At 38.9% G+C, this 27,545-nt stretch overlaps 1 protein-coding gene across 1 annotated transcript; it reads left to right on the forward strand.

Annotated features, from left to right (window-relative positions):
• On the forward strand, positions 1-27,112 carry Oat (Ornithine aminotransferase precursor). Its single transcript, XM_065221941.1, has 3 exons — positions 1-269; positions 25,736-26,021; positions 26,084-27,112. The coding sequence occupies exons 1-3, from the start codon at positions 119-121 to the stop codon at positions 27,069-27,071; spliced, it is 1,425 nt and encodes a 474-aa protein (XP_065078013.1). The 5' UTR covers positions 1-118; the 3' UTR covers positions 27,072-27,112.
• The last annotated feature ends 433 nt before the right edge of the window (positions 27,113-27,545 follow it).

The raw sequence follows: 27,545 nt of genomic DNA on the forward strand, positions 1-27,545 counted from the left end.
CGCACTGCGGTAAGGTTCATCCCTGCGTACATTTGACCAGTTGAGAAATCAGTGCACTTTAACTTGATCCAGTAGTGAATTCAATTTTGGTGTTTGACAAGTTTTATTCAAAGTGAAAATGATCAAGAGTGTGGAACGGGCACAGATGCTGAAGCAGCTGAGCAAACTGCTGCTGGCATCCAGCGCTGGAATGCAGGCCGTGCAGGTTCCGACGCGGTGCAGAGCCGCTGTGCAGAAGCGACTGTCGTCGTCGTTCGCAAATCAAACTGGTGAGTGTTTGAACGGTTTATGATATGTTAGCCCTTTTCAGTTTTCCAGAAGGTTTTTCGTTTTTTTTTTATGTGTATGGGAAGGGGGGCAATATATCGCCAATGGGACAATATGACCAACTATTGTTCATATTTTAGAAAAAAAATCTGTTGCAGGCTTAATGCTTGAAGCCTACATTTAATTTTAGTCTAAAAAATTACTTTTCTCTAGTGCGAATATTCGAAAAATGTTAGACTACAAACCACATTTAAATCAGCAAAGATTGCAACAATATTTCTGTACTGATTTTTTTCAGCAATTAAAATTCTGACATTTGGCAGCATTTTGCTGAATAAATTCAGTAAATCGAATTTGTATTCATTATGTGTCCTCACTTACATAATTTTGTTTATTTGTAGTTTTTTGTACCTCCTAATTGCTAACAGTTTGAAAGCTGGGTGTCCAGCAAACCGTTTATGTTAGCTGAATTTTTCGGTAAAAAATATCGTTGGCTGTTTTTCAGTAAAGCATTGGTTTGCTGATCATGATCTAGTAATCCGTTTTAAATTTGGTTTGTAGCTCAAAATGTCAAAAATTTTATGAGATTTCTAAATCAGAAATTAAAGGCTATCAGCAGTTTCTATTTTTTTCCTCTGTTCGGGACATAAAACCACTGCGACCATTTATTTGACCTATTGCGGTATACCCCGTAGCCATAGTATAGTGCATGTCGTATTATCATAACTATTGAGAAATGATGAAGTATTCCGTTTTGATACAGTTGTCATTCTTGCCTTTATCGCAAGGATCCGACTATAATTGTAAGGTTCCGCTCTTTATATCCTTTGGAGTGTTGAAGCACCCTCCAAAGGCGCGCCCTTTTGTCACACACTTAGAAATAACTACTTTTACACGAGACGTAATCCATATTGGACGTAAATCATAGAATGTAAACAAACATTTCATGTAAAATTAAGTCAAGAGCAAATTTTCATTACGTCGAATGTAACAAAGGTAAACAAAGTCGAGCTATCAGTGTCAATCGATTCTCCTGCTATTACACTATATACTGTCCGAATATAGGATCAAATCCCATTTTTAAATTTATTTACCAGTCAAATTGCTTTTTGACGTAATCACCTTCCGATCAAAATAGTTTTCGATGTTACTTAAGTCACCCAATTTCTATGGAGATGCCGTTTGACTTAAGTAACAGCGCTGAGAAACCCGTGAAAAGTGTACGTTCGTCGTTTCGCTTTCTCATTATTAAAGTGAATAAATCGAACTGTTTGTTGCTAAGATGATTTCGGTGGTCCTAAAATGATGAATGGGCTGCACGTGAGGAGACGTAATTGATAATTCTCCCGAATATCCTGGTAAATACACTTTGACTTAAGTAACAATAGGGGCCACCAAACGACGTATAATAACTTTTGACTCAAAAACCAGTATTTTTTACCATGAAAGCTAGCGATTTGCATTTGTATGATTAAAACCCTGCTAAATATGTCAAACATTGCTATCACTATGAGATTATATGTGTTTACTTGGAAATAGGAATAACTTTTCGGTCATCAAAACAAAACTTTATTTTTCTCGGATTGATGCGAATGTTACTTACGACATAATGAAAATTTGCTCTTGAAGTGTTCTCAAACTGAAACAGAGTCGACGAAGAGAACGTTTGATTGAATTGATTTTCACGTTTCTTTCAACTGATACTTATGTCAAAAGGCCCGCTTACATGTGTCGGTCTCAGGGAACCGAAATTTACATGACTTTTTAGTAACGGATTCCTTCATAACAGGATCAAACAATAACACCGATAATGACCATGCATCAGAATTCTAGTCTTACCCATTTCAAACTAGAGAACAGCGAATAAAAGATTAGGAATCACGTAGATGAAAAATAACTTCCAGCTCATTTTTTCCTTGTTTCGAGGTCATCCTCGGTGGACAAAGCCGAGTCTTGTCACTATCAACAAGACATAAACAGTAAAAAGGACTAAGATGTGTTCCTTTGATTACAAAAACAAACCTGTTCCCCTAGTTTGGAATAGTCATGACTAGGAATTGGTGGTAGATCCAATGGGGGGGGGGGAGTACGAACAATCGCCGCCTACCTCGCATAACTGGTTCCAAACGACAACAAGCCATAAGCAACGATGGTTTGTTGATGTTCGTCGCCTCTTTCGTTCTCCGGCTGATTAAATAGATGATAGAGTTTGACGTCAAGCTTCTTCAACCATATAAACAGCGGCTGAACGAAAGAGATGACAAATTACATATTTCTAGATAGAGCTGGAATTAGGGCCAATGTCGCAATGGGCTTGAAGTAAGAAAAATGAATCTGAAGTTTTGAACAAAAATTATTAAATATAATTTAAACTATAACCCCATTCCTAGAAATGAACTGTTCCTAATTATTACATTATTGGATAGCATTATGGTGAGATAAATACATAAAAATATTATTATTTTTATTTACAGCTCGAAAAAAATGAAAATGTTGCATGCGCCCTTTTGATTTAGAGTATCTTGTATCGCCCTGAGGTTATTCGCCCGGCTGCGTTCACAGAAGCTATTTCGCCCCTATGTTTCGCCTACTAGTTTTTGACATTGTCTGTTTCGCCTCAATGTTTACGTTCTTTTTCCTGATGGTTTGTTACTATCGACCTATTGCAGTTTGTTGGATTCTAGATAAATTCAGTGTCAACATTTCAAAGGGGCGTAATTGCATTTGTAAACAATGGCTTTAGCCGTGGATTTCTCGCAAATAAAAGCTCACTCATGAAAATTAATTACACCAACAGGTAGAGGAATGTTTCTTCTACCAGATAGCATTGCTAATTTAGAGGCAAGGTTGCAAAGACTCATTTCAGCTAAAACAATGTTTTTCTAAATTATGAAATAATTAGATGCCATGATCAAATTTTGAATTGGTAGGATACAAGAAGAGGTTGCAAAGAATGTGTTTGACATATTAAACCTGTTTATTTCACTTCATGAGAGTCACAATCAGCGATTTTTCACAAACTCACTCACTCACTCACTCACTCACTCAGCGATCAGCAAATCGCTGATTGTGACTCATAGAAAGCAAAATTTACAGGTTTTATGTTTCTAACGCATACTTTGTAACCTCTTCTTGTAAGTTACAAGTAAAACATGCCATCATACCATCTTTTGGTTTTATTATTCCGAAAAACATTATTTTAGCTGAAATGAGTCTTTGCAACCTTGTTTAGAGGAGTGAGCTTTTATTTGCGAGAAATCGATGGCTAAAGCCATTGTTTACAAAAGCAATTACGCCCCTTTGAAATGTTGGCACTGAATTCATGTGTTGAGGTGTTTTCGCTTATTTCGATCAGATTAACAATGTTTTCTTTTGATTACCAACCGGTAATTGCAAGGAGTAGCGAAAAGATTCAAATTATATCTTTCGCCTTGTATGGAGAAAATATGTCTGTTTCGCCCCATCTATGTATATGGGAGGAAGCGGCCGTAAGAGCCAACTCAATTTGTAACAAAAAAAAAGTTGGTTTCGCCCTTATGTTTTTTGCGTTTTTTTAAGAAAGTACATTATTTGTTCAAACATTTTTAGTATGTTTGTTTACACTTGCGACATTCGCCCTTATTCCAGCTCTATCTAGATTTACATCTTATTGATGGATGTTCAGTGGGCCGATTAGTCAGCACATCCCGCCCCTGGTGGGTAGATCTTAATGTCAGTAACGCACCACGCAAAGGTAATCTACCAGGCGTTACTGTGTCAGCAGTTTCTTATAATTTACACAGACAGAATAGGCAATCCACTTCATGTTGCTCCAGAAACGGCAGTAGTCTCTTTCGTAGGCATTCTTCCTGGTAAATTTGCTGGTTCATGGTCCCAGAAGTAACGAAAGTTTTGCTTATCAGCCCACAACTGCAGATCGCTTGCCAGACAAGGAACTTTTTAGGGAATTTCCATTTTTTTTTTGATTTTACATTTTTCCGGGAACACTTCCGGTCAACCGAAGGATAAAATTCCTGCCCAGGAATTTGATCGAAAATTCCCAGGAGCGGATAGACCTGGATTGTCGTTTCGAGTGTGCAGGATCGAATCGCGACTTACTTGCTCCGGTCAAGCCATGATGTAAACCAATGAAGTTATCCCGACAACCAATGCCTACTGTGATTTTATACACTCTTAGCTTGATCCAGTGAAATTTTGAAAAAAAATACTCGAAAAATGGTGAATGGTGAATTAATTCTGAACTTAGCTGGCACCCTTTCAATATATCTTGTCCAGCTTATCACCATTGCCCAAGACAGCAACCTTCTATCTTGTCAAGATATCAAATAAAATTGCGCACTGGCGCCCCCTGGTGAGTGAATTCTGAACTGAATTGTTTGCCATAGAATAGGTCTAGTTCATCTGAACAACTATGTCAGAGATAGGGGAAATGACGGCTTCGGCATGACAGACTATTTTCGGCAACCCAAATTGAAACACTATTTTCACTGGATTTTCTTACGAAAACACTTCGCTGAATGCATGCAAACGATTCTTTATGCTTTCAGCTTCAATTTGACTATATTTTTACCACTTAGAAAAAGCAATCTAGCAAGGTTTTCTTGAAATGCAACACACGCACTACAAATTGTAGCTGATTTCGAGTTGCCGATAATAGAACAGCAGATTTACATGCAGTTCAAATGGAACGGTTGCCGAAGAAAAATTGGTTGCCGACAATACTCGCTCTCACTAGAGAAGATTGGAGCTCTGTAAAAGCGTTTCAAAACAGTTTTTGACAATTCTTTCGACTGAAATTGCTAGATCAGCTGGCAGCAAAAGATTGTAAACAAACCAATACTGCATATGTGTGCGGTCCTTAGAGAAAAAGGCTATAGAAAGAAGGTCGCTGCTTAGGTTGCCGAGAATACGTAAATTCCCCTATGTACCTTCCATATGAGCAGGATTTCTTGATTGACTGCTTAGGGTTAGAGTCGGTGTATAATGAGTCACGCCAAGAGTGACGCCAAGTCTACCAATCGAACTGTCCAACCAGCTACCTATCGTGCAAAGTAAACAAACATTACGATGCTATGAAAGGTCTACGAAAGGTATTGCAATAAAATATAAAATATAATCGAAGAAATTATGATAAACACGCAGTGAGCATTCAATTGTCATGGGATACGTTTGGTAATGATCAGTAATGAGAATTTTTACTATTTTTTGTTAAGATAATTTGACAAAATCACTGATATAATGATTTACTACAGCCGCTATTGTTTTTTCTCGCTAGAAGTCATTTGAAGTTGATGTAGAAGTCCTCTGTTGCCAAGTTAAAAGAAAGGGAATCTTTCGAAAACCGTGATGCGAGTTCAACTGTTTTTTTCTCTTCACTGAAACAAAATTCAATGGAAAAAATACTATATTGCTGGTTTAAATTAAATACCAATAGATTTGTGCAGAAAACAATTTCATTTCATTTTACTATTATTTCTAACAAAATTACTATGCATTTTGAGCAAGCATAGTAGTTTTGCCAGAATCATAGTAAATTTGTTAGCATTCATAGTCAACTATACTGAATTCATAGTAGATTTGACGGTAATAAGCGTGATTATATTGAAAATAAGTGTTTTCTGCAAAATAGTATTCCTAACTATGGTCCTTGTTTCAGTGTTGGCGTGACTCATTATACACCGACTCTACTTAGGGTGAGTGTGAAAGCACTGCTCGATTCAATTCATTGCTCTATCCTGACCAGTCTTGTAAGCGGTCACGGTAGTCGACACATTTTCTGTGATAATCGACTGCCTTTGCCTCCGACACTTGCTAAGCAAGCTATCATAGTACAGTATAAAACTAAAATGTCATATGACAGGCTCTGTCATACGACACCGTCACCGGAGACCGTCACGAATGTATGTATTTTAGTTTTTCTCATAATAAGAGCTGTGGCCTTTGGATGTTGTGCATATGTGAATTCTGAAAATAGTAAGCAACGATGTCCTAGTAATAACATTTCTGATCAGAAATGGTTTAATTTACACCAAATTGAGGAATTAGAACGAACACACATATATCATATGATAGCTATTTGATAATTTTTTATTTGCTCGAATGTTATTCTACCGTTTGTGCTGTGTGAGAGAGACGACGGTAGAGCATGAGTGTACGAATACAAACAAACTGTCACGCACGACAACGAAGCGAGTGTAGTAAAAAAACGTCGACTGTTTCAACCCCTGATCCTGACCGTATGTACCAAACGGTAAAGGACAAGGCAATGAAAGAGCCAACAAAAACATTCAGTCACTCACGAACAGGCGACTTACACCGCTTGCCTTCACTCACACAGCATGTAATTGAAGCATTTTTCCATAGAAATGTACGCTCAGTCATCCACAACAAGGGCTGGGTACCACAACGGATGAATAAAAGTGCTGACTCAGCTACTGACTGAGTGCTCGTCTGTCAGTGACTCGTTTACTTCCCAATAATTCAGACTGCCACGAAGCAGTGAATTTCGAGGCGGAAGGCTAATCATATTTATATGAAAATGACTCATTGAGCTTGAATGTTCTGCGCACTGGTTCGGCCACACATTTTACGTTTGTTTACTGAGATTAAAGAAATATTTTTCGAGACTCAGCATCCAAACGTCACTTTTGCTGAGATCCATAGCAAAAAATGATTGCTGCAAACAAAATTAAGTGTGTATGATAGTGTACATTGACCAATAATTTTCTATTAGCCCCATCTAGTGTGTATATTTTGCAATACACTATCCATAGTTTTGAAGACCTTGTAACCAACCGCTTAATCCGACTCAAAATTGAGTTCCGTTTACTCAAATTCGAAAAAAACGCATTCCACTTATAAAGGGAGTAAAATTTTCCTCGATATGAGAAAAAACGTGGGCAATTTTAGTCAATCTATGAGTATACTCGTATCAGTGCTAAAATTTGTCATTGTCATTGAAAGACTTCACGCGATACATGATTTTTGACATCGTCATGATTTTTGACATCGTCACTGGAAGAATTGTTACTCAAAAAACCGTCGTCAAAATCCCATTCATTTGTTCGTCATTGACAAAGATTCACCTGGTAACAAAAAGTGTAATTTTGTGCATTTTGTGACACATTATTGTTATCCAGGCAGTTGAGGACGTAGAAGCCTGTTCACTTTAATGGCCCCGGGAATTGTTTAACTAAAAAAACTGCACATGTTTGTCACTGACAATTGACATGATTTCCCTTGAAGATGACTCTTAGCTCGATTGAGCAACCAAAGCTGTTTTGTCAATATCGTCGTGTAAGGTCTAGATTTTGCAACACTGACTAGTAAACAGTATACAGTACAGACACCGTAAGTTTATTTTGCCTTTGACGAAGGGTTAATCACCTTAATTCCATATTACGATCGCAACGCATTTTCGTTTTAACCGAATTAGGGAATAGGAGTGAATGTCGTTGTGAATTAATGAGGTTTATCAGCACTGGCACACGTCATTCAAAGTTTGAATGTTAATTTCACTATCTACTTACTACTTTGACCTATTATTATAATCCACCGGAATGACGTAGAGTGTTTGTGTACATTTCAACGCAATTGCCCCCAATGTGGATGATTCGTTCATTGACGCCTGCTTGCCTGCCGACAAATGCTGATAAGTCGTGGTTCGCTATTTTCGTTGACCATTCAATGACCAACTGGTTGAATCTCGTGATAATAAATCATTAGGGTGGCGTAAAATTACACGTTGTACGGAAACCTGGGGGCTCACCCTAGAATAGTTTAAAATAAATTGTAAGCCTAACGGGTTATAGCAAAAAATATGAGAATAGCTTCAACCACAAAAAAGAGACAGCTTATGGAAATCAATGCTCTCTCTCTCCACAAAACTATAGAATTTTCTATTTTGTTTGTACATGCTCATGCTTAAAATGGCATCAAAACAAGAAGCACTTCGTGAGTTCTTCAAAACACACGAAAATCAGAGAATGTTCCAATTTCTACTGTTTATCGTATTCTGGCATCCTTGACAACAGTTCGGAAGAGGGGTAGTGGAAAACCAGCCAAAATAATGAACAAAAAGAGACTTCGATCGCTACACAATACGTAGGAATAGTTTGTCGAAAGAAATCAAGAGCACCAGAATATACCGATCAACAAATTTCGAAAGTGGAAACCCAATGCCGTTGGATGACAAGAACTCACTCGACACTCGTCAACGCATCATCCGACTATCGCCGACAGAACGTTTTGTCACGCAGTGAGAGTTAGAGTCATGGCAAACAACAATCACCAGTAATGGTCGCTGCTCACAAGCAAAACGTTACACTCGCTGCTGATGATGAAAAGCACAACGAAAACAGTGAAGACTTCTGCAGTACGATGATGAGAAAAAGTGAAACGACAGAAGAAAATGAAAACAATGCCTACACATTCCAAGTTCGTCTCGGCACGCGCGACTGTGTGAGATACAAACAAAGCTGGCAAAATTAAACGGAAGCTGTTGGGTTCACTCACCAACACACTCACATAAGCAAGCAAAGCAGCAACTGCTTCAAAACAAGCGCAGATGAGTGTCGTGATTGTCGGGAATGACTAGATCGGTGATGGACCACCACCTAAGAAGACAGTCACCAGTTGCTTTTTACTTCTTTCGTCGACTTGATGGATGGTCATGGAGAGTGCTTCGACAAGCACATTGATAGGAATGTACCAAGCGTTGCTACCATCAGCTGTTTGACGATCGTGATTGTGATAGCTGATAGGTCGCAGCTCTGACAACAATTTACTCAGGAAAATGTCTCGGTTTTGATTATGAAAGTTATTTCCCTCTTTAAAATTCTCACATTCCTGGAAATGATCGATATTATTGAGATAATACTTGTAAAACATCTCCAAATGTAAGATTCAAGTTCAAACACAAGTTTGTACAGAAACTGGTGCTATGCCATTATTGTTCTCATGGTCATTATTCGATTTAAACTTCCTCTACCTTCATAAAAAATCACATACGTACGTTATGGACTAAACATTTTTTACTGAAAATTTCAAGTCAGTTGGTAAAATGGTTAAAAAGTTACAGCTGTTTATGTGTGTGCCATTTTTCACGAATACACCCTTTGTTCGAAAGCTGTATGTTATTATTTCAAATACATGTAGCTAATTTACTTATTCAATGTACTTTTGCGTCACCTTACGGTAGGTTTCAGTACTAAATACTGGATATTGGACGCTACAGTTAATGACCAACATTGCTGAACATTTAGAAGTTCCATGTTGTCATGTTCCAGAGTTATTTAGCAATTAGTTGAATGATGTACTAATATGATAACTCACTTCTCACAAATCACTAATACCCCGTACAGACTATGGCTTATATCATGTAATATAGGCTGCCTTGCAATGAGCACTCCTACATCTAGTTTTCACTGGAAATTCTATGTATGAGTGCTCATTGCAAGACAGCCTATATTACATGATATCAGCTATAGTCTGAACGTAGTATAAGTCAATTATCTCTCACCATCTTATATTTCAGTTCCAAGTGTTTAGAAGAAACTCGGAACAATGGTACCAGTTTCATGGAATGAGCACTGTTATATGGTGTTTACAGCTGTACTGATTTGCTAGCGCTAATGTACTGAAAAGTAGCCAGTATAATGTAAACAGTGCGTCAGCATATACCAGCATGAGATTTCAGAAACAACTGAAATTCGTGCTGTTTGGTTGAGCTGGCTGTAAGAGTAAGCTGTCCATTACGGATGATCCAGATCTTCCCCAAATTCCATTCGAAAGAAACAGGAATTTCAGGCGAAAAATGGGCGATTAGGCCAAAGTAGTTCTCTAACAAAGGGGTAATCAACTCTGCACACTGTACCGAAACACATCACAGCACACTGATCGGCACGTTTGGGCACACTTTGACACAAATTATAATATACAATGGCAACATTGTTTTTTGCTGACCTTTTTTTCCAATAGTTCGCACTGTGTTGACATTCGTCTATCTTCACTTCACGATGAAATTAACAAACCCATCGGATTAGACGACAAACATATACTTTGGTCATCACCAGAAACAGCAATAACTAGGTCACCCTCAGGGTCATCCACTTTTGCAATCAACACTTGCTTGGCGTTTCCGCTTGCGACAATATCGATAATCACGGTTCCTACGGGTCAATGCCACAGGGTAGCCAAATATTTAGCGTCATACAAATCAAGCGAGCGATCTACTGAACCACCGGTCGCTCACCCTATCAAATAAACAAGATTATTCCAATAAATATTTTGTTACCCTATTGTGCATTCTCAGACAATTTATAAGATAGGCTTTCTTAAAAATAAGTTTTGCTTTATTAACTTAACAATTTACATGTCAGAGCTGGTAATGGGTATGTGATGTAATAGTAGTGACTTTAGTGACTAAAATAACGAAAATAGTGACCAAATCAGTGTTGGAAAAATATCAAAAAATCAAATCTCACCAAAGCCCAAGATCACGCTTGATTTTCATAGACAAAAATCAACAAGCACACAACGGCCGTTGATATTGCAAGCTGTGATGTTGCAACTCGGAATATCAAGCTAACAAAACTCACCAGCTGCAAATCTCTCCAAACTGTGCTGAGATTGAGTTTCATGAATTTTGCTTTACACCCGAACGCAACCGAAACTTCCATAACGGTTAGCAGCAGTCGCTTCGTGTTTGTCATCGGTGAAGATAAAAAAAGAGATAGCATTATTATACCTTCTCTTTCTTAGAAAACGAGGTGCAACGGAATAATTTTTGCGTCGATTCAACTCTCAGCTTCAACTTTACACGTTGTGAATAGTCTCGCAATATCAAAGGAGCTTGTAAAATCAATATCAAGCATTACATTCTGCTCCAATATCACGCGTGATATTGAGAGCGTATGAGAGCGGAAAATATAAATTTGCTAATGATCATGCCATCACTGGACCAAATAGTGACTTTCAAATAATAATAAAGTGACCAATAGGGACATTTATTGATCGGAAAGATATGATTCAAATCTTCCAAATCGCAGTGAGTATTTCAAGGATTTAGACAAATTTTGGCGATTTTAGGACACTACATTTTAAGCATCTAGGGTATAGATGAAGCGAAGCGTGCAACAACGTGAATAACTGCAGTCTAGAATTAAATGTAGATCTAAGGATAGCCATGAGTATTCTAATAAAAACATCGTGCTCTTCTTTGGAGCGCGCAGTCTAAGAAAAAATCTCATTATTCTGGAAAGGGGACAATTGTTCCAGATGGAAAGATTACGGATATAAAAGAAAATTTGAATGCGTCTAGGACTTAAAATCTCGATCTTGAAAAATTAGGGATTTAGGGATACATTTTAGAGTTTTGGACCATATTTTTTTATTGCTGGGACTTAAACATTAGAGATCTCCTGGACAAACAAATTAAGAAAATTGTGCAGCCTGAAATAATTTTCTTTATTCTGAACACATAGAATGTATGTTTACAATCCTTGAACATTTTAAATGCTCTTGAAACATAGAAACAAGGACCTGGAAATTTGTCTGTAGTACCGGATTGTTAGTACGGAAAAATACAATACAATTTAATGGACTTAAAAGGAACTCAAGATTCTGTGACATGATTTTTTTCTTGGTGCATGGACAAATACTAAATCTACAAGGTGTCAGTGATTTTTTTAAATTTGTGACCTTTAAAAAAAATTCGAGAGCTTGAAGTTTTTTTTTTAGGTTTTAGGCTAGGAAAAAAATTCAAGATCTCGAAGTAAAATAGCCAGAATATTGAGCCTAGAACTTTTTACGAAACCTTTAACAATTTGTGACAGATCTATGACAATTTCGAGATAAAAAAAAAATCAAATATTAGTGATTCCGTCAACATTAATTGAACAGTTAACGTTTCCGTCTGTTCGCAAATCTTCTTGTCTAATGTCTAATCTTAATGAATCAATGTTATAATGTTACCAAATCAATAACAGCTTGATATGAGTTTTAAAAGTCGAATTATTTACTCTCATTGTAAAAAAGTGACTTTAGTGATTTTTTGATGAAATAAGTGACTTTTTAGTGACTTGGTGTGTGTGTATTCCCTCTAACCCCCACTGGCCGGCAGTGTTATTATGGAAGAACTCTCTCTACAATGTCGCATTCATGGTCATTGTAGACAGCTTTAGTCCGGGAGTTAGAAAGTGATAGCTCTATTGCAGATCCAGCAACCCATTTCAGAATGTCTGGAGAGTCACGCCCATTCCGAGGTTACTTTCACTCACAATAAGCCCCGCATGTATGCATCACCGTTATCAAATGGATATTGGTTATACATACGCACTTCCAGGTTCGAAAATATTTTTTTCAAACCTGGCATGTATTTAGTTTAATTTTGATATATTTTTTAAATAATTGGAAAGCTCTCACCATATTCTGCTCTTCCACCGTCGTTGATTGCTTCTTTTGGAATCCCTTGGACTTTTTCTCTAACGCTTCGTATTTCATTCCGTACTTCACCGGCAATTTTCTTCCGTAGATCGTCCTTGGTTGGTTCTAATATGAATCCGCTTTTGTTGGTCGGTTTCATTGAATTTAATTGAATTGTCATGGTGATCTGGGACGAGGCTCACGCTCACGTTCACCGAACGCTCCGTGTGCGAAAAGAGAATGAAAGAAATACGAAAGGGATCAGTTTCAAGAAGTGACAGTTTCATCAGATTCCCCAACTAACCATAGTCAAGCAAAGTAAGAATATACAAGCTATATTGCTACTATTTAGTTACTTGGGTAACCATATGGCCGTCAGAATGGTTCATCGGTTGCGAAGTGAAGTATGTATTTCTGAAAGTGATGCGTTATATTTCTTCATGTTTTGATTTTATCCTAACGTTACCTCCATGTTATATCACAGACAAGCAGAAACAACACATTGAACATTTATCATTGTAAACCCTACCGCCATCTGTCGTATATACTTTGATGAGCAATACACTCAACAGATGGTTGTAGTGTGTAAACGTCTAACGCTAGGGAATTGATTATGTGTACCACAAGTGGTGGTACTACCAACTAAGAAACATTTAAATTGACCTTTAAAAACGATTTCGATGAACGTTTTAAGAGTGTTAAGTCTGCTTGTCTGTGATCATACCTTCACTATCGCAACTTCGGGTAATCTGCGAATGTACTTGCATTTTTCTCAGGCACTTTTGATCTAACTGCAATTACTCTCTCATACTCGAAATGTGCCATGACCAAATTGGCACAACGACGTCCTATACGCTCTCTGACCGAAGCGCAGGGAAATAAGTGACTTTTTAGTGACTGACTTGAAATAAGTGACCAAGTCACTAAAAGGTGACCTGCTACCAGCTCTGACATGTTAACAACCTATACCCGATTCTTAACCCCTTCAAACCTTCCCCTTGGCATATAACAGAGCCGCATTCAACACCTCGAAGTTGTTCAGCTCTTGCAAATCGATCAACCCACTAATCTTTATGTAGCTGTTTCCGAATTTATGAGTATCCAACGGGGTTGAGCTTCGTAACCGGCTTCCGCCAAGGCTACAAACAGTGTTTTGTTGTTGTTAAATGTTCCGAATCATGGAACAGATTTGGTTTACTTTGCCCATTTTGCTTATTCTGGTGGAATTTTCTCGGTGCAGCAGTGATTTTAGGTTGAATACGTCAGTTCATTACGCTTGTTTTTCTTGCACAATCACAAACAAACAATCGCAAAAGTATTTAAAATTTCAGGGTTATCAAAATCATGGGTTACTTGATTGGCACGCTTCGCCACAGCGTTTGACACAACTTTCTGCACCGCTAAAACATTCGGCACATTAGAGGTATGCAGAGTAGATTACCCATTGTCTCTAACCTTCTTCTAACTTCGTTTTTTCAGAGTTGCCACCATACAACAGTTTTTTTTTTCGAAACACCCTTAGCTGTCATTCGGAGGGTGAGCTTCCAGATTGCCAGACAAAGTGTTATTTTGGGTCACCCTATTAATCATGTCCCGATGGAATCACGTGCGGTACCATTTTACACATTTCGTCAGCTGTGCGCTATTGAAATATTTTAGCAACAACAATGTCATCACTCAACCCATTATCTTTTGACGGCTGAATCTTGACCTGCTGCAGTGTATTTTCTTCTACTCACGGCTAAGGCAGTTTGGCCTAGAAACAACATCAGCACTTTTAATCAGCTGTTTTTAGCGATTGAAAATCATATGCTTAGCGAAAGAATTTTTATTTTTTGCAAACTTGATGATAAACTTGAAAATGTTGGAAAACAATTCGAAAAATGCATCTACCTTCATTTCAAGACTAACACTGGACTTTAAATTTAAAAAAAGCATACAATCGTTCACTGTTGCCAAGTGCCTTGCACTTTCTTTTTTGCTAATATTTCATCCTACTCCTCGATTTCATTGAGCCAATTGAGAGCGAACGGCTGGCAGACTGGTCTCAGCCGACCGACATCAATTTTAATCTATACATAACGATCGCTATACATATCCTTGGTAAGAATTTGCTCAGTCGTTTGCAAACAGTTGACCTGCTCACTTTCTCCACCGAAGGCGACGTAGTCGGTACGTAATCAGTTGTGGGAGAGAAACAATTCAATCTCAAGTCCATAATCCATAAATAGGAAAAACGTGCTAAACGTAATCTATAATCCTTGGTTTTGTTGGTAAGCAAATGTATTTTATAGTATGAAGTGATAAGACCCCACCTATCCCCAAGGTAAAACAAAGATGATTGTGCATACTCAAACGGTAGATTACCAACAATTTGTTCGACGTGCTGCAAGATGAGTGGAAATGTACCTGCGACTTAAAAATAGAAGTGTTGTTTTTTCGCACGGTTTGCCATTTCGAATGACGTACCTACAGGCTATATATATATACATATACGGAGGGCAAAAATTAAAAGTTGTTTACATGCGAATTGAAATAGCGTCAAACTGGTCACTGAAAACTTCCGTTGCAGCCAATTGACCACTTTGTCAAGCAGTTTTGGCGTGACTTTCTACCAGCTATTTCACAAAACTGGACCAACTAATTTCTATTTTTTTATGAAACGCACAAATGTTGGCTACTTTTCTCGTGGTTCTAGAAGAAAAAATCTCAAAATAATGTTTTATTTAAAAGTTCGAGTATACTTATTTGATGTGAACGGAGCATATTCTTCTTCCACTGTATTCGGTCTTAAGGTAATCACTTCTAACTGAAAAATGAAATTTATGCAACCTAATGTGCTCCTCAACTGTAAGGGCCCAATCAAATATTACGTAACGCAACAGTCTGGTAATGTGTTAACCACCATGTATATGGTATAGGAAAAGTGCGTGACAAGGGGGTGGGAGGTAATCAAAAATCCACTTTTTTGCGTTACATAATATTTGAACGGGCCCTTAATAGCCAGCGTGTGGAAGATCCTCGTTCGCATTATCTATTGAATATACACGGTAAAAAACATCATGTTCATGTGAAGTGATTTGCCGTTGAATTTGCACTACTTGCCAAACATTGCAAATCGATGTGCAAATCCTTTGGAAGAGGATCATATCGAAGCACGATGAAATCAACAACAAATCACTTCATTTTAGATTGTATTGCACATCGTTTTTGATTGACCGTGATTTGATCTCGAAATGTCTAGCATAGGGTTTTTGATCTAATTTCCGTCCTACTAAGCACACCCCGCGCTTCACCTCACTCTTCTGAACGAGTTTAAACAAAAAATGGAATATTTCTGCCAAAAATGACTTCTAAATTTATTCACCTTTCCATACGTACCGTTGGATTTGATAAAGAGTCACCAATTGTTGAGATATTGATTAAAATCTAACACTGCTTCTTGATTCTAAATTCGTTCTACGAGTTTCAATTCCGTCCAAACGCATTGAAACGCCATTAGATTTTCTTCGTTCTACGGATAAACGTAGAAAAAGGGGATTCGCTAGGAGCGCTTCTTTTGTTTTGAGAACAATGAGCGTAAATATTCATACAATGCGCTCTAACAGGATGTATGTTGTAGCTAATGAACTAACGCATCGGAACAAACCTAGGGTAAACGCTCCTATAGTTGCGGTACGTTAGAAGCGTTAGGTTCCTATAGTTGTGTACGGAGTCTCCATACACAACTATAGGAACCTAACGCTTCTAACGTACCGCAACTATAGGAGCGTTTACCCTATTATTGATTTGTGCACGGTGAAATAATTGATATTATTGATCTTTTCTGATCGATAGAACGGAAATGGGCGATTCCCGAGCAAAGTCGGTTAACAAAATGAAAGCAAATCGATATTAAAGTATGCAGTTCCTATCATAATGAAAACTCATTTTGATTTCAAATGTTACGACATAAGTCTGATATCATATTGTGCTTTCATTATGCAGTCAAGACTTTTTAAATGAAAGCAACTTAACTTGAAGTTTTGCTGTTTACGTCTTGTTTAAAATTTAATTGAAATTCATCTGTCGTTGAACTAATGATTATTGTTTATTTGATTTGTTTGACACATTTGAGGTCATTCGTGACTTTCCCGGGGTGAGATTGGAGCCCAAGTCTTTCAGCTTGAGAAACATGAATGGTAACCATTTACTCCAGGCCCGTATTCAGTTAAACATTATGAATGCAAAATCAGTAATCAAATTGATTTCATTGAAAGCAGGATTAGTTTTCCGTTTGCTTCAACAGTGTAAAATTTTGCTCTCATTTTTGCTGTGTTAACCGTTAAGTCAACCAAAATGAGATCAACTGGAGTATTCAAAATAAGTTACATCATAACAGCAAATTTTGATTTCAATTTGATCTTCAGCTTTGCTCGGGTTACGACGAAGTAGCGCTCTACCCTACTGGTATTAAAAATCTATCACTTTAAATTTAACTAATTTATCCTAGGATTTCATGTTTGCTGAATATGGATTTAAATAAATATATTGCCTTGTTCATACTGTAAGCCTATGTTATTACTGCCCAGATCACAGGTTTCCAAGTGATATTGAACAACATTCACACTAAGATTGTTCACTGAATATCTGGGAAAAATTACAGGAAAAATCACCAAACTGTTTACCGAACGTTCAGCTGTTGAGATTTCGGTAAAATTTCAAAGATTTGGGTAAAATATTCTAAGTGTGTTACAAGGCTTGTAGTAGAAGTAACATTGAGCAATCAATTTGATAAGTTTGTAATAGAACTTTTCTGAATAATACACTATTATTGAATACAGCAACAATTTATTAATACTCGCGCTCTAGAATGCAAATTATTCCGGGTGAAAATGGAGAATTCTAGACCAACAATTGCAATAGGCGGAACAACCAAACGTAAACAATGGGTTTAAACGCAAATTCATCAAGAATCAAAGCACATCCAAGCAACCTAACACCATCATCTGATACAGCAAACTTCCTTTATCGAATGGCATTGTTAGTTTACGTGGGAGTGTTTTGATTCTCGAGAATTTTGTGTTTAAAGCCATTGTTTACGTTTGGTTGTTCCGCCTATTTCAATTGTTGGTCTAGAATTACCGCTTTCTTAATTAATTTGTTATTTACTTGCCATCTTCACGAGTAATGTTTGGCATGTGCGTTTTGACATTTCCGGAGAACTTTGAGATTTGGGCGTAATTGCTTTTGTAAACAAACATGTCAATCGCTGATTTCTCGCAAATAAAAGAACAATCTCGTGAACAAACTGTACCAAATGATAGAAAAAACCATTCATCTACCTGTTTGAGTTGTTGATTTTTGAGATTGAGCTTAAATTCGCGAGAAATCGTCAAATGAAGTGTTTGTTAACAAAAGCAATTACGCCCTAATCTCGAAGTTCTCCGGATTTGCTTCCAAAAGCAAAATTAATCAAATTCAATGGATGAAAACAGTGGTGTCAATACAAATGATAATCATTTTGATTTAAAGGTGTTATACAGTACATATTTTCCAACGACAAATCACTTTGTTTCAAAACGCAAATCACTTGAAAATCAATGATAAATCACTTCGATTCGCAGTGCCGCATGACAGACCGAGTCAAGTGCAAGAGCATTTGGATTAGAGGTGACAACTTTTTACCGTGTACTATCTTCGCTTGTGACTCTTCCGACATCCATGCTACTTACCCAAACTACCGTATCTTGCCTGTTTTAAAATGGGGTGTTTACATCTGTGCGGATTTACTCGCGCGAGTGTACTCGCCAACTAGCACGAATTTCAGTTGCTCATGGTAGACGCTGATACCCTATTTACATTATGCTAATGAGCTTTTTTGCTAGCAGCTAGCTCATTAGCGCTAGTGAAATAGCATAAGTGTAAACACCGCATAAGCTTCACCATATCAGAGATGGTATTTGCGTAAGTGATTAAAATTACGCAAATAAAGACGAAATCAGTGTTGAATGTTGAACGGCACGGGATGAAAGTGCAAGCTGTTCACAACGAGGCGGAAGACGGCTTTCATTTGAGTACCTCTTTTGCTCAGAGTTGCTCCGAGCTACTCTGGTTTGCTCTGGGATCTGATCTAATTTGTGAAGTTTTGACTATTTTCTTAAATCACTCTGATGATGGCTTTCTGCAGGGCACTTTTCTCTTTGCCATGGTAATGAAATTGACCAGGAACTTGCTACCGTAGTACTGGGCATCCAGATGCTTAGAACAAGCGAATGGATATTCCCTTCCGGCTACTAGCTCCGGTTGGGACATGTACTTGAGGATGAATCCTGTGAGGGTCTCGATTGCTATAACAGGAACAAACGTACAAACTATTCCACCAAACCCCCACAGACGCGCTCCTAGCCCCAGTTATTTTGTATCAAAATTTCGATCAAAACAGCAACATTATTGCTTGATGTTTGTTTTCGTAGCAGGTTCTCCGATGAATTGAGTGTATTTTACTTGCCGTATCACCGTCTGAAAAAACTAACGTTATTTACACCAAAAACATTGATTGCTTGGGCTGCACTGTCAAAACAATCGAGATAATAAAATCGTTCATCAGAGAGCAAAAGAGTTCCTCAGAGCTACTCTGGATTGCTCTTAATTTCTCACTGTCTTTCCCCTCGGTTCACAATAAAAAATGAGCAACTCATAGCAATCATTGATCACCGTTCAAAAAATTTGCACTGCTCTTGAACTTGAAGTTCTTCCATAGAACATGAACGGCGTCCATGAAGCGATTACTATCGGGAGAGGCTGACAGTCATTTCGTCTTGGGATTATTTGAAGTGTTACAAACTGTGACAAGTTGAAACTTCGTATTCAAACTTTGACTATGGCGTATTGACAAATCCAAGTTTCAATCGACCACCGTGACGCTGCAATCGTAGCGGTGATAAGTCCGAAATAATGTGTCAAACTGAATACATTTTTGAAATTTCATCCAAAAAACTATTATTTTCTATTTATTCTAGCGAGTTTCTGTGGAAGTCAAAACATGATCCGAGCAAAAATGTAGTACTCGTAATAATGGTATATAATGCTGAATTTTATCGTGCTTTGTTTCGAAAATATCTTCCAAATAAACAAACATCATCCAAATCACACGATTCGCCAACCGACTAAATCTATTGCCACTTGTAATTAATTTTAGTTGGTGTATTAATCAGCAGATGAAATCGTTTTTCGTTGATGATATACCGAGCAATCGGCCTATTTAATAGTTTTTCGTCGATTGATTTAGTCGGCCGACTTCGTCTTCTGTTTAATCGGCAGATGATTTCAAACCTTAACATGTTTTCTGTAATTTATAAGTCTTATAGTAGCTTTTTATTAGGGACAATGCATTACAAAATAGTTTTATGCATTTTGTACAAGATTAATCCATTCTAAAAAGAAATTTGCATGAAATTACATTGAAATTAATGAATTTTGAAAACAATCTATGAAATTATCAAGGGCTGTCACAAACTTATCACCGTCGGTTAGTGCTTATTCCTGCCACCTGGCGCGCAGGAGTTTAAGTTGGATTTCTCAATTGCATAGAGTGTAAGCTCACTAAAATCCAGATATCTGTTTTATGTACTTTGTTCAAAGCGATCTACATCATCTTTAGGTGCTTTAAGACATGGTGAGAACACAGCAGTGCGCAAAACAGTCAGGTTCAATGAGTCATTTTCATATGGATATGAACTGCCATCTACCTCATCATTCTCTGCCTCGTAAGAGTATGAATGATTGAGAGGTAAACGAGTCACTGACAGCCGAGCACTCAGTAGCAGCACGTTCATTCTTCCGTGATGGTACTCAATACATGTTTTGAACAGGCTTGCTGAAACTCCTCAAACTCACTGGGGGTTTTAAAACACTCTTGTCTTGCGAGTTTAGCCAACCCTCACCTCGAGTGAGTGGCGGCAGTAATATGGAAGAAGTAAACCAAAACTCCTCGAGAGAGAGGGAGAGTGATCTTCAGCGAGAGGATGATTTAACGTGAGGTGCGCTTTTCGAGACTCCGGATGACTTTTTTGTTCGACGCAAGAAGCTCAGAGTTCACCCAGAGAGAGAGAGAGAGAGAGTAAGAGCGTGTGATAGAAAACATGAACATTAGAGTGATGCAAAATTTGAAATTTTCGCTCCACAATACTTAAACGATTCCAAATCGGATCCTGACAAACCTCTCAAAATTTGACCCCATTTGGTGAGAAATTGAGATGGCACAAACCATTTGAAGTTTGTATGGGAATTACTATGGTAAAACCAAGATTTTTGTTCATGTCTATCTAATAATTCACCATATCGGTCTGCTTCAAAAACTTTCAGCTGAACTTGTAGGAAATTTTCCCAGCTACAACTTTGCTGAAGACCACTTTTTGATTAAATACAAGAATCGAAAGTTTTCAATGGTTCAATGCGCTGATGCGCCAATGCGCAATATGATCATGCTCAATCAACTGCTCAGCAGAGGCAACATTGGTGTTTCTGGGGCGTTGAATAGGACACAAAAATCATGGCTACTATGTCACACTGCAAAATACAGAGTTGCTTACAGAGCAGCTGCTTGATCATGTCATAAGTTTACCAATCTCTTAAATAATTAATAACTTTTTCCTGTCTCGTTTTACATAGAAACGATCTTTAGCAAAGTTGTAGCTGGAATGGCTATCGAACTGTTTCACAGCTCAATATGGAAAACGACTGGAAGGCAATGAACAAAAAGTTGAGATTTCCCATAGTAATTTACATGTAAACTTCAAATGGCTTGTGCGAAGTCTGTTTCCAACCAAATGAGTTGTAACTTTGGGAGGCTAATCAGGATCCGATTTGAAACCATTTAAGTAGTGTGGAGCGAAAAAGTCAAATGTTGCATCAGTCTTATGAACATGAATGGCAGTAAATCTCACTCTCATTTTATCCCCCTTCGCTCACAAGCTCTGAAGCTCAATGGAATGATTTGACAGTAGGCATTCTACTCCTCAGAAAAATGCTACGCTCGGCTCATTTCAAACTCGCCAGCAAGGCTCCATCAAGCCTGGTTTTGAATAACTGAGCGTACATTTTCTATGGAAAAATGCCTCAATTACATGCTGTGTGCAGGCTTGATGGAGCCTCGCTCGCGAGTTTGAATTGAGCCGAGCGTAGCATTTTTCTGAGGAGTAGAATGCCTACTGCCAAATCATTCCGCTGAGCTTCAGAGCTTGTGAGCGAATGGGAATAAAATCAGAGTGAGGTTTGCTGCCATTCATGTTCATGGTTTCTATGACACGCTCTTACTCTCACTCTGGGTGAACTCTGAGCTTCTTGCGTCGAACAAAAAAGTCATCCGGAGTCTCGAAAAGCGCACCTCACGTCAAATCATCCTCTCGCTGAAGTTCACTCTCCCTCTCTTTCGAGGAGTTTTTGTTTACTTCTTCTATATTCCTACCGCCAATCACTCAAGGTGAGGGCTGGCTGAACTCGCAGGACAAGAGAATTTTAAAACCTCCAATGAGTTTGAGGAGTTTTAGCAAGCCTGGCTGTGTGAACGAAGGCAAGCGGTTTAAGTCACCTGTTCGTGAGTGACTGAATGTTTTTGTTGGCTCTTTCATTGCCCCGTCCTTTACCCTTTGGTACAAACGGTCTGCAAAGAGCAATGGATTGAATAGTGCAATCACCGACAAACCGACATGAAACTTAAATTTAATTTCTGATCGAGAATCCATAACGGCCGATTTAAATGTGCAGTGATCCCATCTGTCAAAGCCATAGAAATATTTTATCTAGATAAAAATAATTTGACCGAACTAGATTAGACACGAACCAACTCATACATTTTGTACGCGTGTTCATGACTAGTATAAGTATTTTACGCGAACACGGCGGCAGATGTCAGTTTTGTGCTTTGATCAGAAATTTCTTTGTAATTTGTATGATCATTCATGTCGGTTTGTCGGTGGTGCAATGCTTTCACTAGGGTTGAAAAAATCACCAGCATTCACTATGAAATGAATGTTTCATCCATAGTGAACTTTGATGAATTTTAGTGATTTTTTCAGCCCTGATACTTTCACACTCAGCAGCCAATAATTTTACGCTCTGGAACTCAGATTTTATGGGGCTACCATTTATGAATTCAATCATGGCGCAAACCGTATTTCCTGTATCTAATGCATTGTTTGTCTTATAATTTTAAACCCCTTTCCTCTCCTCTTACACCGTGACAAATGCCACCATACGCTACGTATGTTTGTTTGTTCAACCTTCCACCAAAGATTGACGCTCAGAACATAGAAGTAACTCTAAGACCAGAAGGTCCCGAAGAAACGAGCTCAACTTTTGACGTAGAACTACGTCTTTGTCGACTATACTGGGGTGCAAATCAAAAAATATGTGTGGTGAAAGAGTGTTAGGTTTTGAACGAGGGGGGCGACTCTATCTACGATGCAGGAAGGGCATTCTTCAAAAACATTAAGAAGAATGAGAAGCTCGATTGTCAAGTCCCGTCCCGGCTTGTTATTAGTAGAGATAGGGGTGCCAGTTCCCTGACAACAGCGCATTCATACGCAGTGGAGGTACCATCAATGAACACATCATCAGCAAGCACACCCCCCAGAAAATGACCACAGCAGCTCCATCCATGGCCGAGTGCACCGATGAATTTGAGTTCATGCACTGACGAAAATTCAAAAGAAGAGCGGGGTAATGTTTACTAAAAATGAACACTAAATGTTCATATTAGCGAACATTGCACCGCTCTCCTGTCAAATTTTCGTCAGTGCTTGAACTCAAATTCATAGGTGTACTCGTGCATAGAGTAGGAGCAACCGGTGGAAACTAGCGATTTTAAATTGGCTCACTACTTGACTAGCCTATTTGCTTTGCACAAGCAAATCGATTAACGTACTCCATTCTAGTCGAAATTCTAGTACAACACAATGTTTGTTTTGATTAGCTATGAAAGTTTGACAGATAAAATGAGGGGTTCGTGGATTTTCCTATGTTTCGAGGGGTGCATCGATTAGCTTGGGACAGAAGAGAGTACCAGAGCTGAGCCAACAAGTTGAGCACGTTTCTTCGGGACCTTCTAGTCTTAGAGTTACATCTATGTTAGGAGTGGATATCGGAAAGCACAAAATAACAATGAAATGAATCATAGCAACACATAGGCAAAGCCTCCTCGAGTTTTTTCTTATGAACTGAACGGCATTCATTTGAACGCAAGTTCAGATCTCTTGATCAGATCTGAGGGGGTTAGAAGGAAAGAGGTGTATGTGACTTTGATCGATTCTCTTCATCGACTTTCTCTTTTTTATAGCCACAGCTTTATAAACAGATTTTGCGCTATTTTTGCCACATAGCTTGATAAAATAGGTTCTCATCTAGCATCCAGAGTGGCACACGAATCAAGGAATGTGTTTGCAGCTGAATTATTAACGAAAGAATCAATGAAGAGAATCGATCAAAGTCACTAACACCACCTTTTCTTCTAACCCCCTCATCTTTAATTGATCGCGTTCAAATGCATCACTGGACCAAGTGACTTTGAAATAATAATTGAGAGGGTTAGAAGGAAAGGGGTGTAAGTTACTTTGATCGACTCTCTCATTGATTCTTTCGTTAATAATTCAGCTGCAAACACATTCCTTGATTCGTGTGCCATTCTGGAAGCTAGATGAGAACCTCCTTTAACAAACTATGTGGCCGAAATAGCGCATAATCTGTTTATAAAGCTGTGGATATCAAAAGAGAAAACCGATGAAGAGAATCGATCAAAGTCACTTACACCCCTTTTCCTTCTAACCCCGTCAATTAAGTTACCTTATCACCTTAAGTTTGAAAAAACACATGATTTTCTGAATAAATTTTCCCAAAAATACGCAAGAGAGCGCAAAATGTCAGTGATTTTTCACAATGAACATCAAATAGACTCCAATTTCTCATTATATCTCAGAGATATATGGAGAAATATTTTACATATTTGGATTTGCATCAAGCAATATATTTTATTTAAACAAATGCAGCTTATATTATTCTATTATGTACATTAGGTTGGGTCAAGTTTGTATGGCGGATCACAATTCCACAATGCACTTTCGATCTGTGTTGAGGTTCCCAACAACCAAATTTGAACGAACATGACTTCAGATCGCAAGATGATCGGATTGTGCGAATGGATTAGGTGTGGTCCTGTACGTCTATGCTTCTTGCATCGAACCCTTTCCTTCGCGACACTTCTTGCGTCGCTCTCTGATATCGGACTAGCTCCGAACGTGACCCCATTTCAGTCAAAGTGTGAAGAGGGCATCCCGGCGATGGGACGACCGGAGTTAGAACTTCGAACTATACACATAAACGTAGAATGGCCAATGGCGGGCCGTTTCTGAAGATGTGCGTGATCTGTAACGTTCCACACACCGGAGAGCATTTCACTAACTTCTGAATACAGTACCATGGGACACGTATATTCTGGCACTCCAGACACTGTCCGCGATGCTCTGGGAGATAAGGACTATCGCTCTCCTAGACTTAAACGATCAAATCTAACCACCCATTCACAATGACACTTTCGACAGACGCCTTCTTGCCGGCCTAGAATTGCTTAACCAGACAAACCAACAAAACGACTGTGGGCAATGACCCAGACTGAACTACGATAAACGACCCTGTCCCCAAAATGAACACTGACAATAACATGAATAAACGACACTGGCGCTGTTTTCTGAACCAAATTTTGGCATATTGATAGGTAGCCCTGTATTAACCTGTAATACTTCCACTGTTCTCCGCGAACCAGCCCAAGGCTATTAATTTCTATAATAAGGATAGGATAAGATAAGATGTGCGATAAGATGAATTCAAACGATTCAAATCCCTACTAAACAAATACTAAAAAAACGAAAGGTAGAACAGGATATTCCTTCAATCGTTTGGATGATTCCTCGAACACATCGTTAAACGTTTTTTTATGGTTTTCTATTAGGGATACCTGCTAGTACCTGGTACAACTAGTAAGCAAACTAAACCAATCTTCCTTCTCTTCCAGTCAACATGTCCTCCACGGTAACCGCCCCGAAGACCAAGGAGCTTCAGAATGGCCCTGGCCCGGCATCGCAGCAGGTATTCGACCGAGAGGACAAGTTCGGAGCGCACAACTATCACCCGATTCCAGTGGCGCTGGAACGCGCCGAGGGAGTCTACGTATGGGACGTCGAGGGCAAACGGTACTACGATTTTCTCAGTGCATACTCCGCGGTGAACCAGGGTCACTGCCATCCGAAGATCGTGAAAGCCCTCACCGAGCAGGCACAGGTGTTGGCACTGACCTCAAGGTAATTGTTTGCGTTTTTTTTTCATCAACTTAAATCACAAAAGCCATTTCATCATTTTGCAGAGCTTTCTACTCGAACGTCCTCGGAGAGTACGAAGAGTACATCACCCATCTGTTCGGGTACGACAAAGTCCTTCCGATGAACACCGGTGTCGAAGGAGGGGAAACAGCATGCAAACTTGCCCGCAAGTGGGCCTACACGGTCAAGAAGGTCCCCAATAACAAGGCCAAGATCATCTTTGCCGAAGGAAACTTCTGGGGTCGTACTTTGGCAGCCATTTCCTCGTCGAACGATCCATCCAGTTACGAAGGCTTTGGTCCATTCATGCCAGGATTCGAACTTGTCCCCTACAATGACACTGCTGCGCTGGAGAAGGCCCTGCAAGATCCGAACGTTTGCGCTTTCATGGTTGAACCAATCCAGGGTGAGGCCGGCGTGGTTGTTCCGGATGAAGGCTATCTCAGAAAAGTTCGCGAACTTTGCACAAAGTACAACGTTCTCTTCATCGCCGATGAAGTGCAAACGGGACTTGCACGGACGGGTCGCATGCTAGCCATTGATCACGATGAAGTCAAACCGGACATTCTGATCCTGGGGAAGGCCCTCTCCGGTGGAATGTACCCGGTGTCGGCAGTGTTGGCAAACGATGAAGTGATGCTCTGCATCAAGCCCGGTGAGCACGGATCGACCTATGGTGGAAACCCTCTCGGTTGCAAAGTGGCTATGGCTGCTCTGAAAGTATTGGTTGATGAAAAATTGGCGGAAAATGCCGAACGCATGGGACGCAAGCTGCGGGAATCGCTCTCGGAACTGCCAAAGGATGTGGTTTCCGTGGTTCGGGGCAAGGGTCTGCTGAATGCTATTGTGATCAATTCCAAGTACGATGCCTGGGAGGTTTGCCTGAGGCTGAAGGAGAACGGATTGATTGCTAAGCCAACGCATGGTGACATCATTCGGTTTGCGCCTCCATTGACGATCAACGAGCAGCAAATGGACGAGTGCTTGCGGATTATCAAGTCGACGATACTGGAGTTTGCGAGGGTTAACTAAGGCAAAATGTAGCTTTATTAAGATCATCATTTGCATTCGGATTAAGTTTATAAATTTTCATTTCAGTTTTCTAGCGATAAAATACAATTCAATTCAATTACTTGAAGGTTATTGCAAGCTATTTGATGACAGATTCAACTTATCGGTTTTACCTAATAAGAAAATCACTAGTTGTACCCCCGGTACAACTAGTGATCCAAATTGCGGGACCTTTCGTTAATTGTGTGTTATGGGCAATCATTCACATTTTTGCAAATTTTTTGCCATTTTGGATCTTGTATTTTTTTTTTTTCAAAATGCTGCCTTTGACTTTTTTCAATAAATTGTAGCACGAAAATGTCACTTCTAATCGAATTGACGTTTGAGACAAAGTTGTTTAGAAAAATTAAGTCTTTCTTGGAAAAATATATATGGTATTATTTTTTAGTAATTTTGAGTAAATATTCCACCTCCACCTCCACACTAACGGCCTCG

The sequence above is a fragment of the Ochlerotatus camptorhynchus genome, unplaced genomic scaffold (genome assembly GCF_037179485.1).
Source record: "Ochlerotatus camptorhynchus isolate MF236.1 unplaced genomic scaffold, CSIRO-AGI_Acam_v1.1 ptg000150l, whole genome shotgun sequence".
NCBI classification, from domain to species: domain Eukaryota; kingdom Metazoa; phylum Arthropoda; class Insecta; order Diptera; family Culicidae; genus Ochlerotatus; species Ochlerotatus camptorhynchus.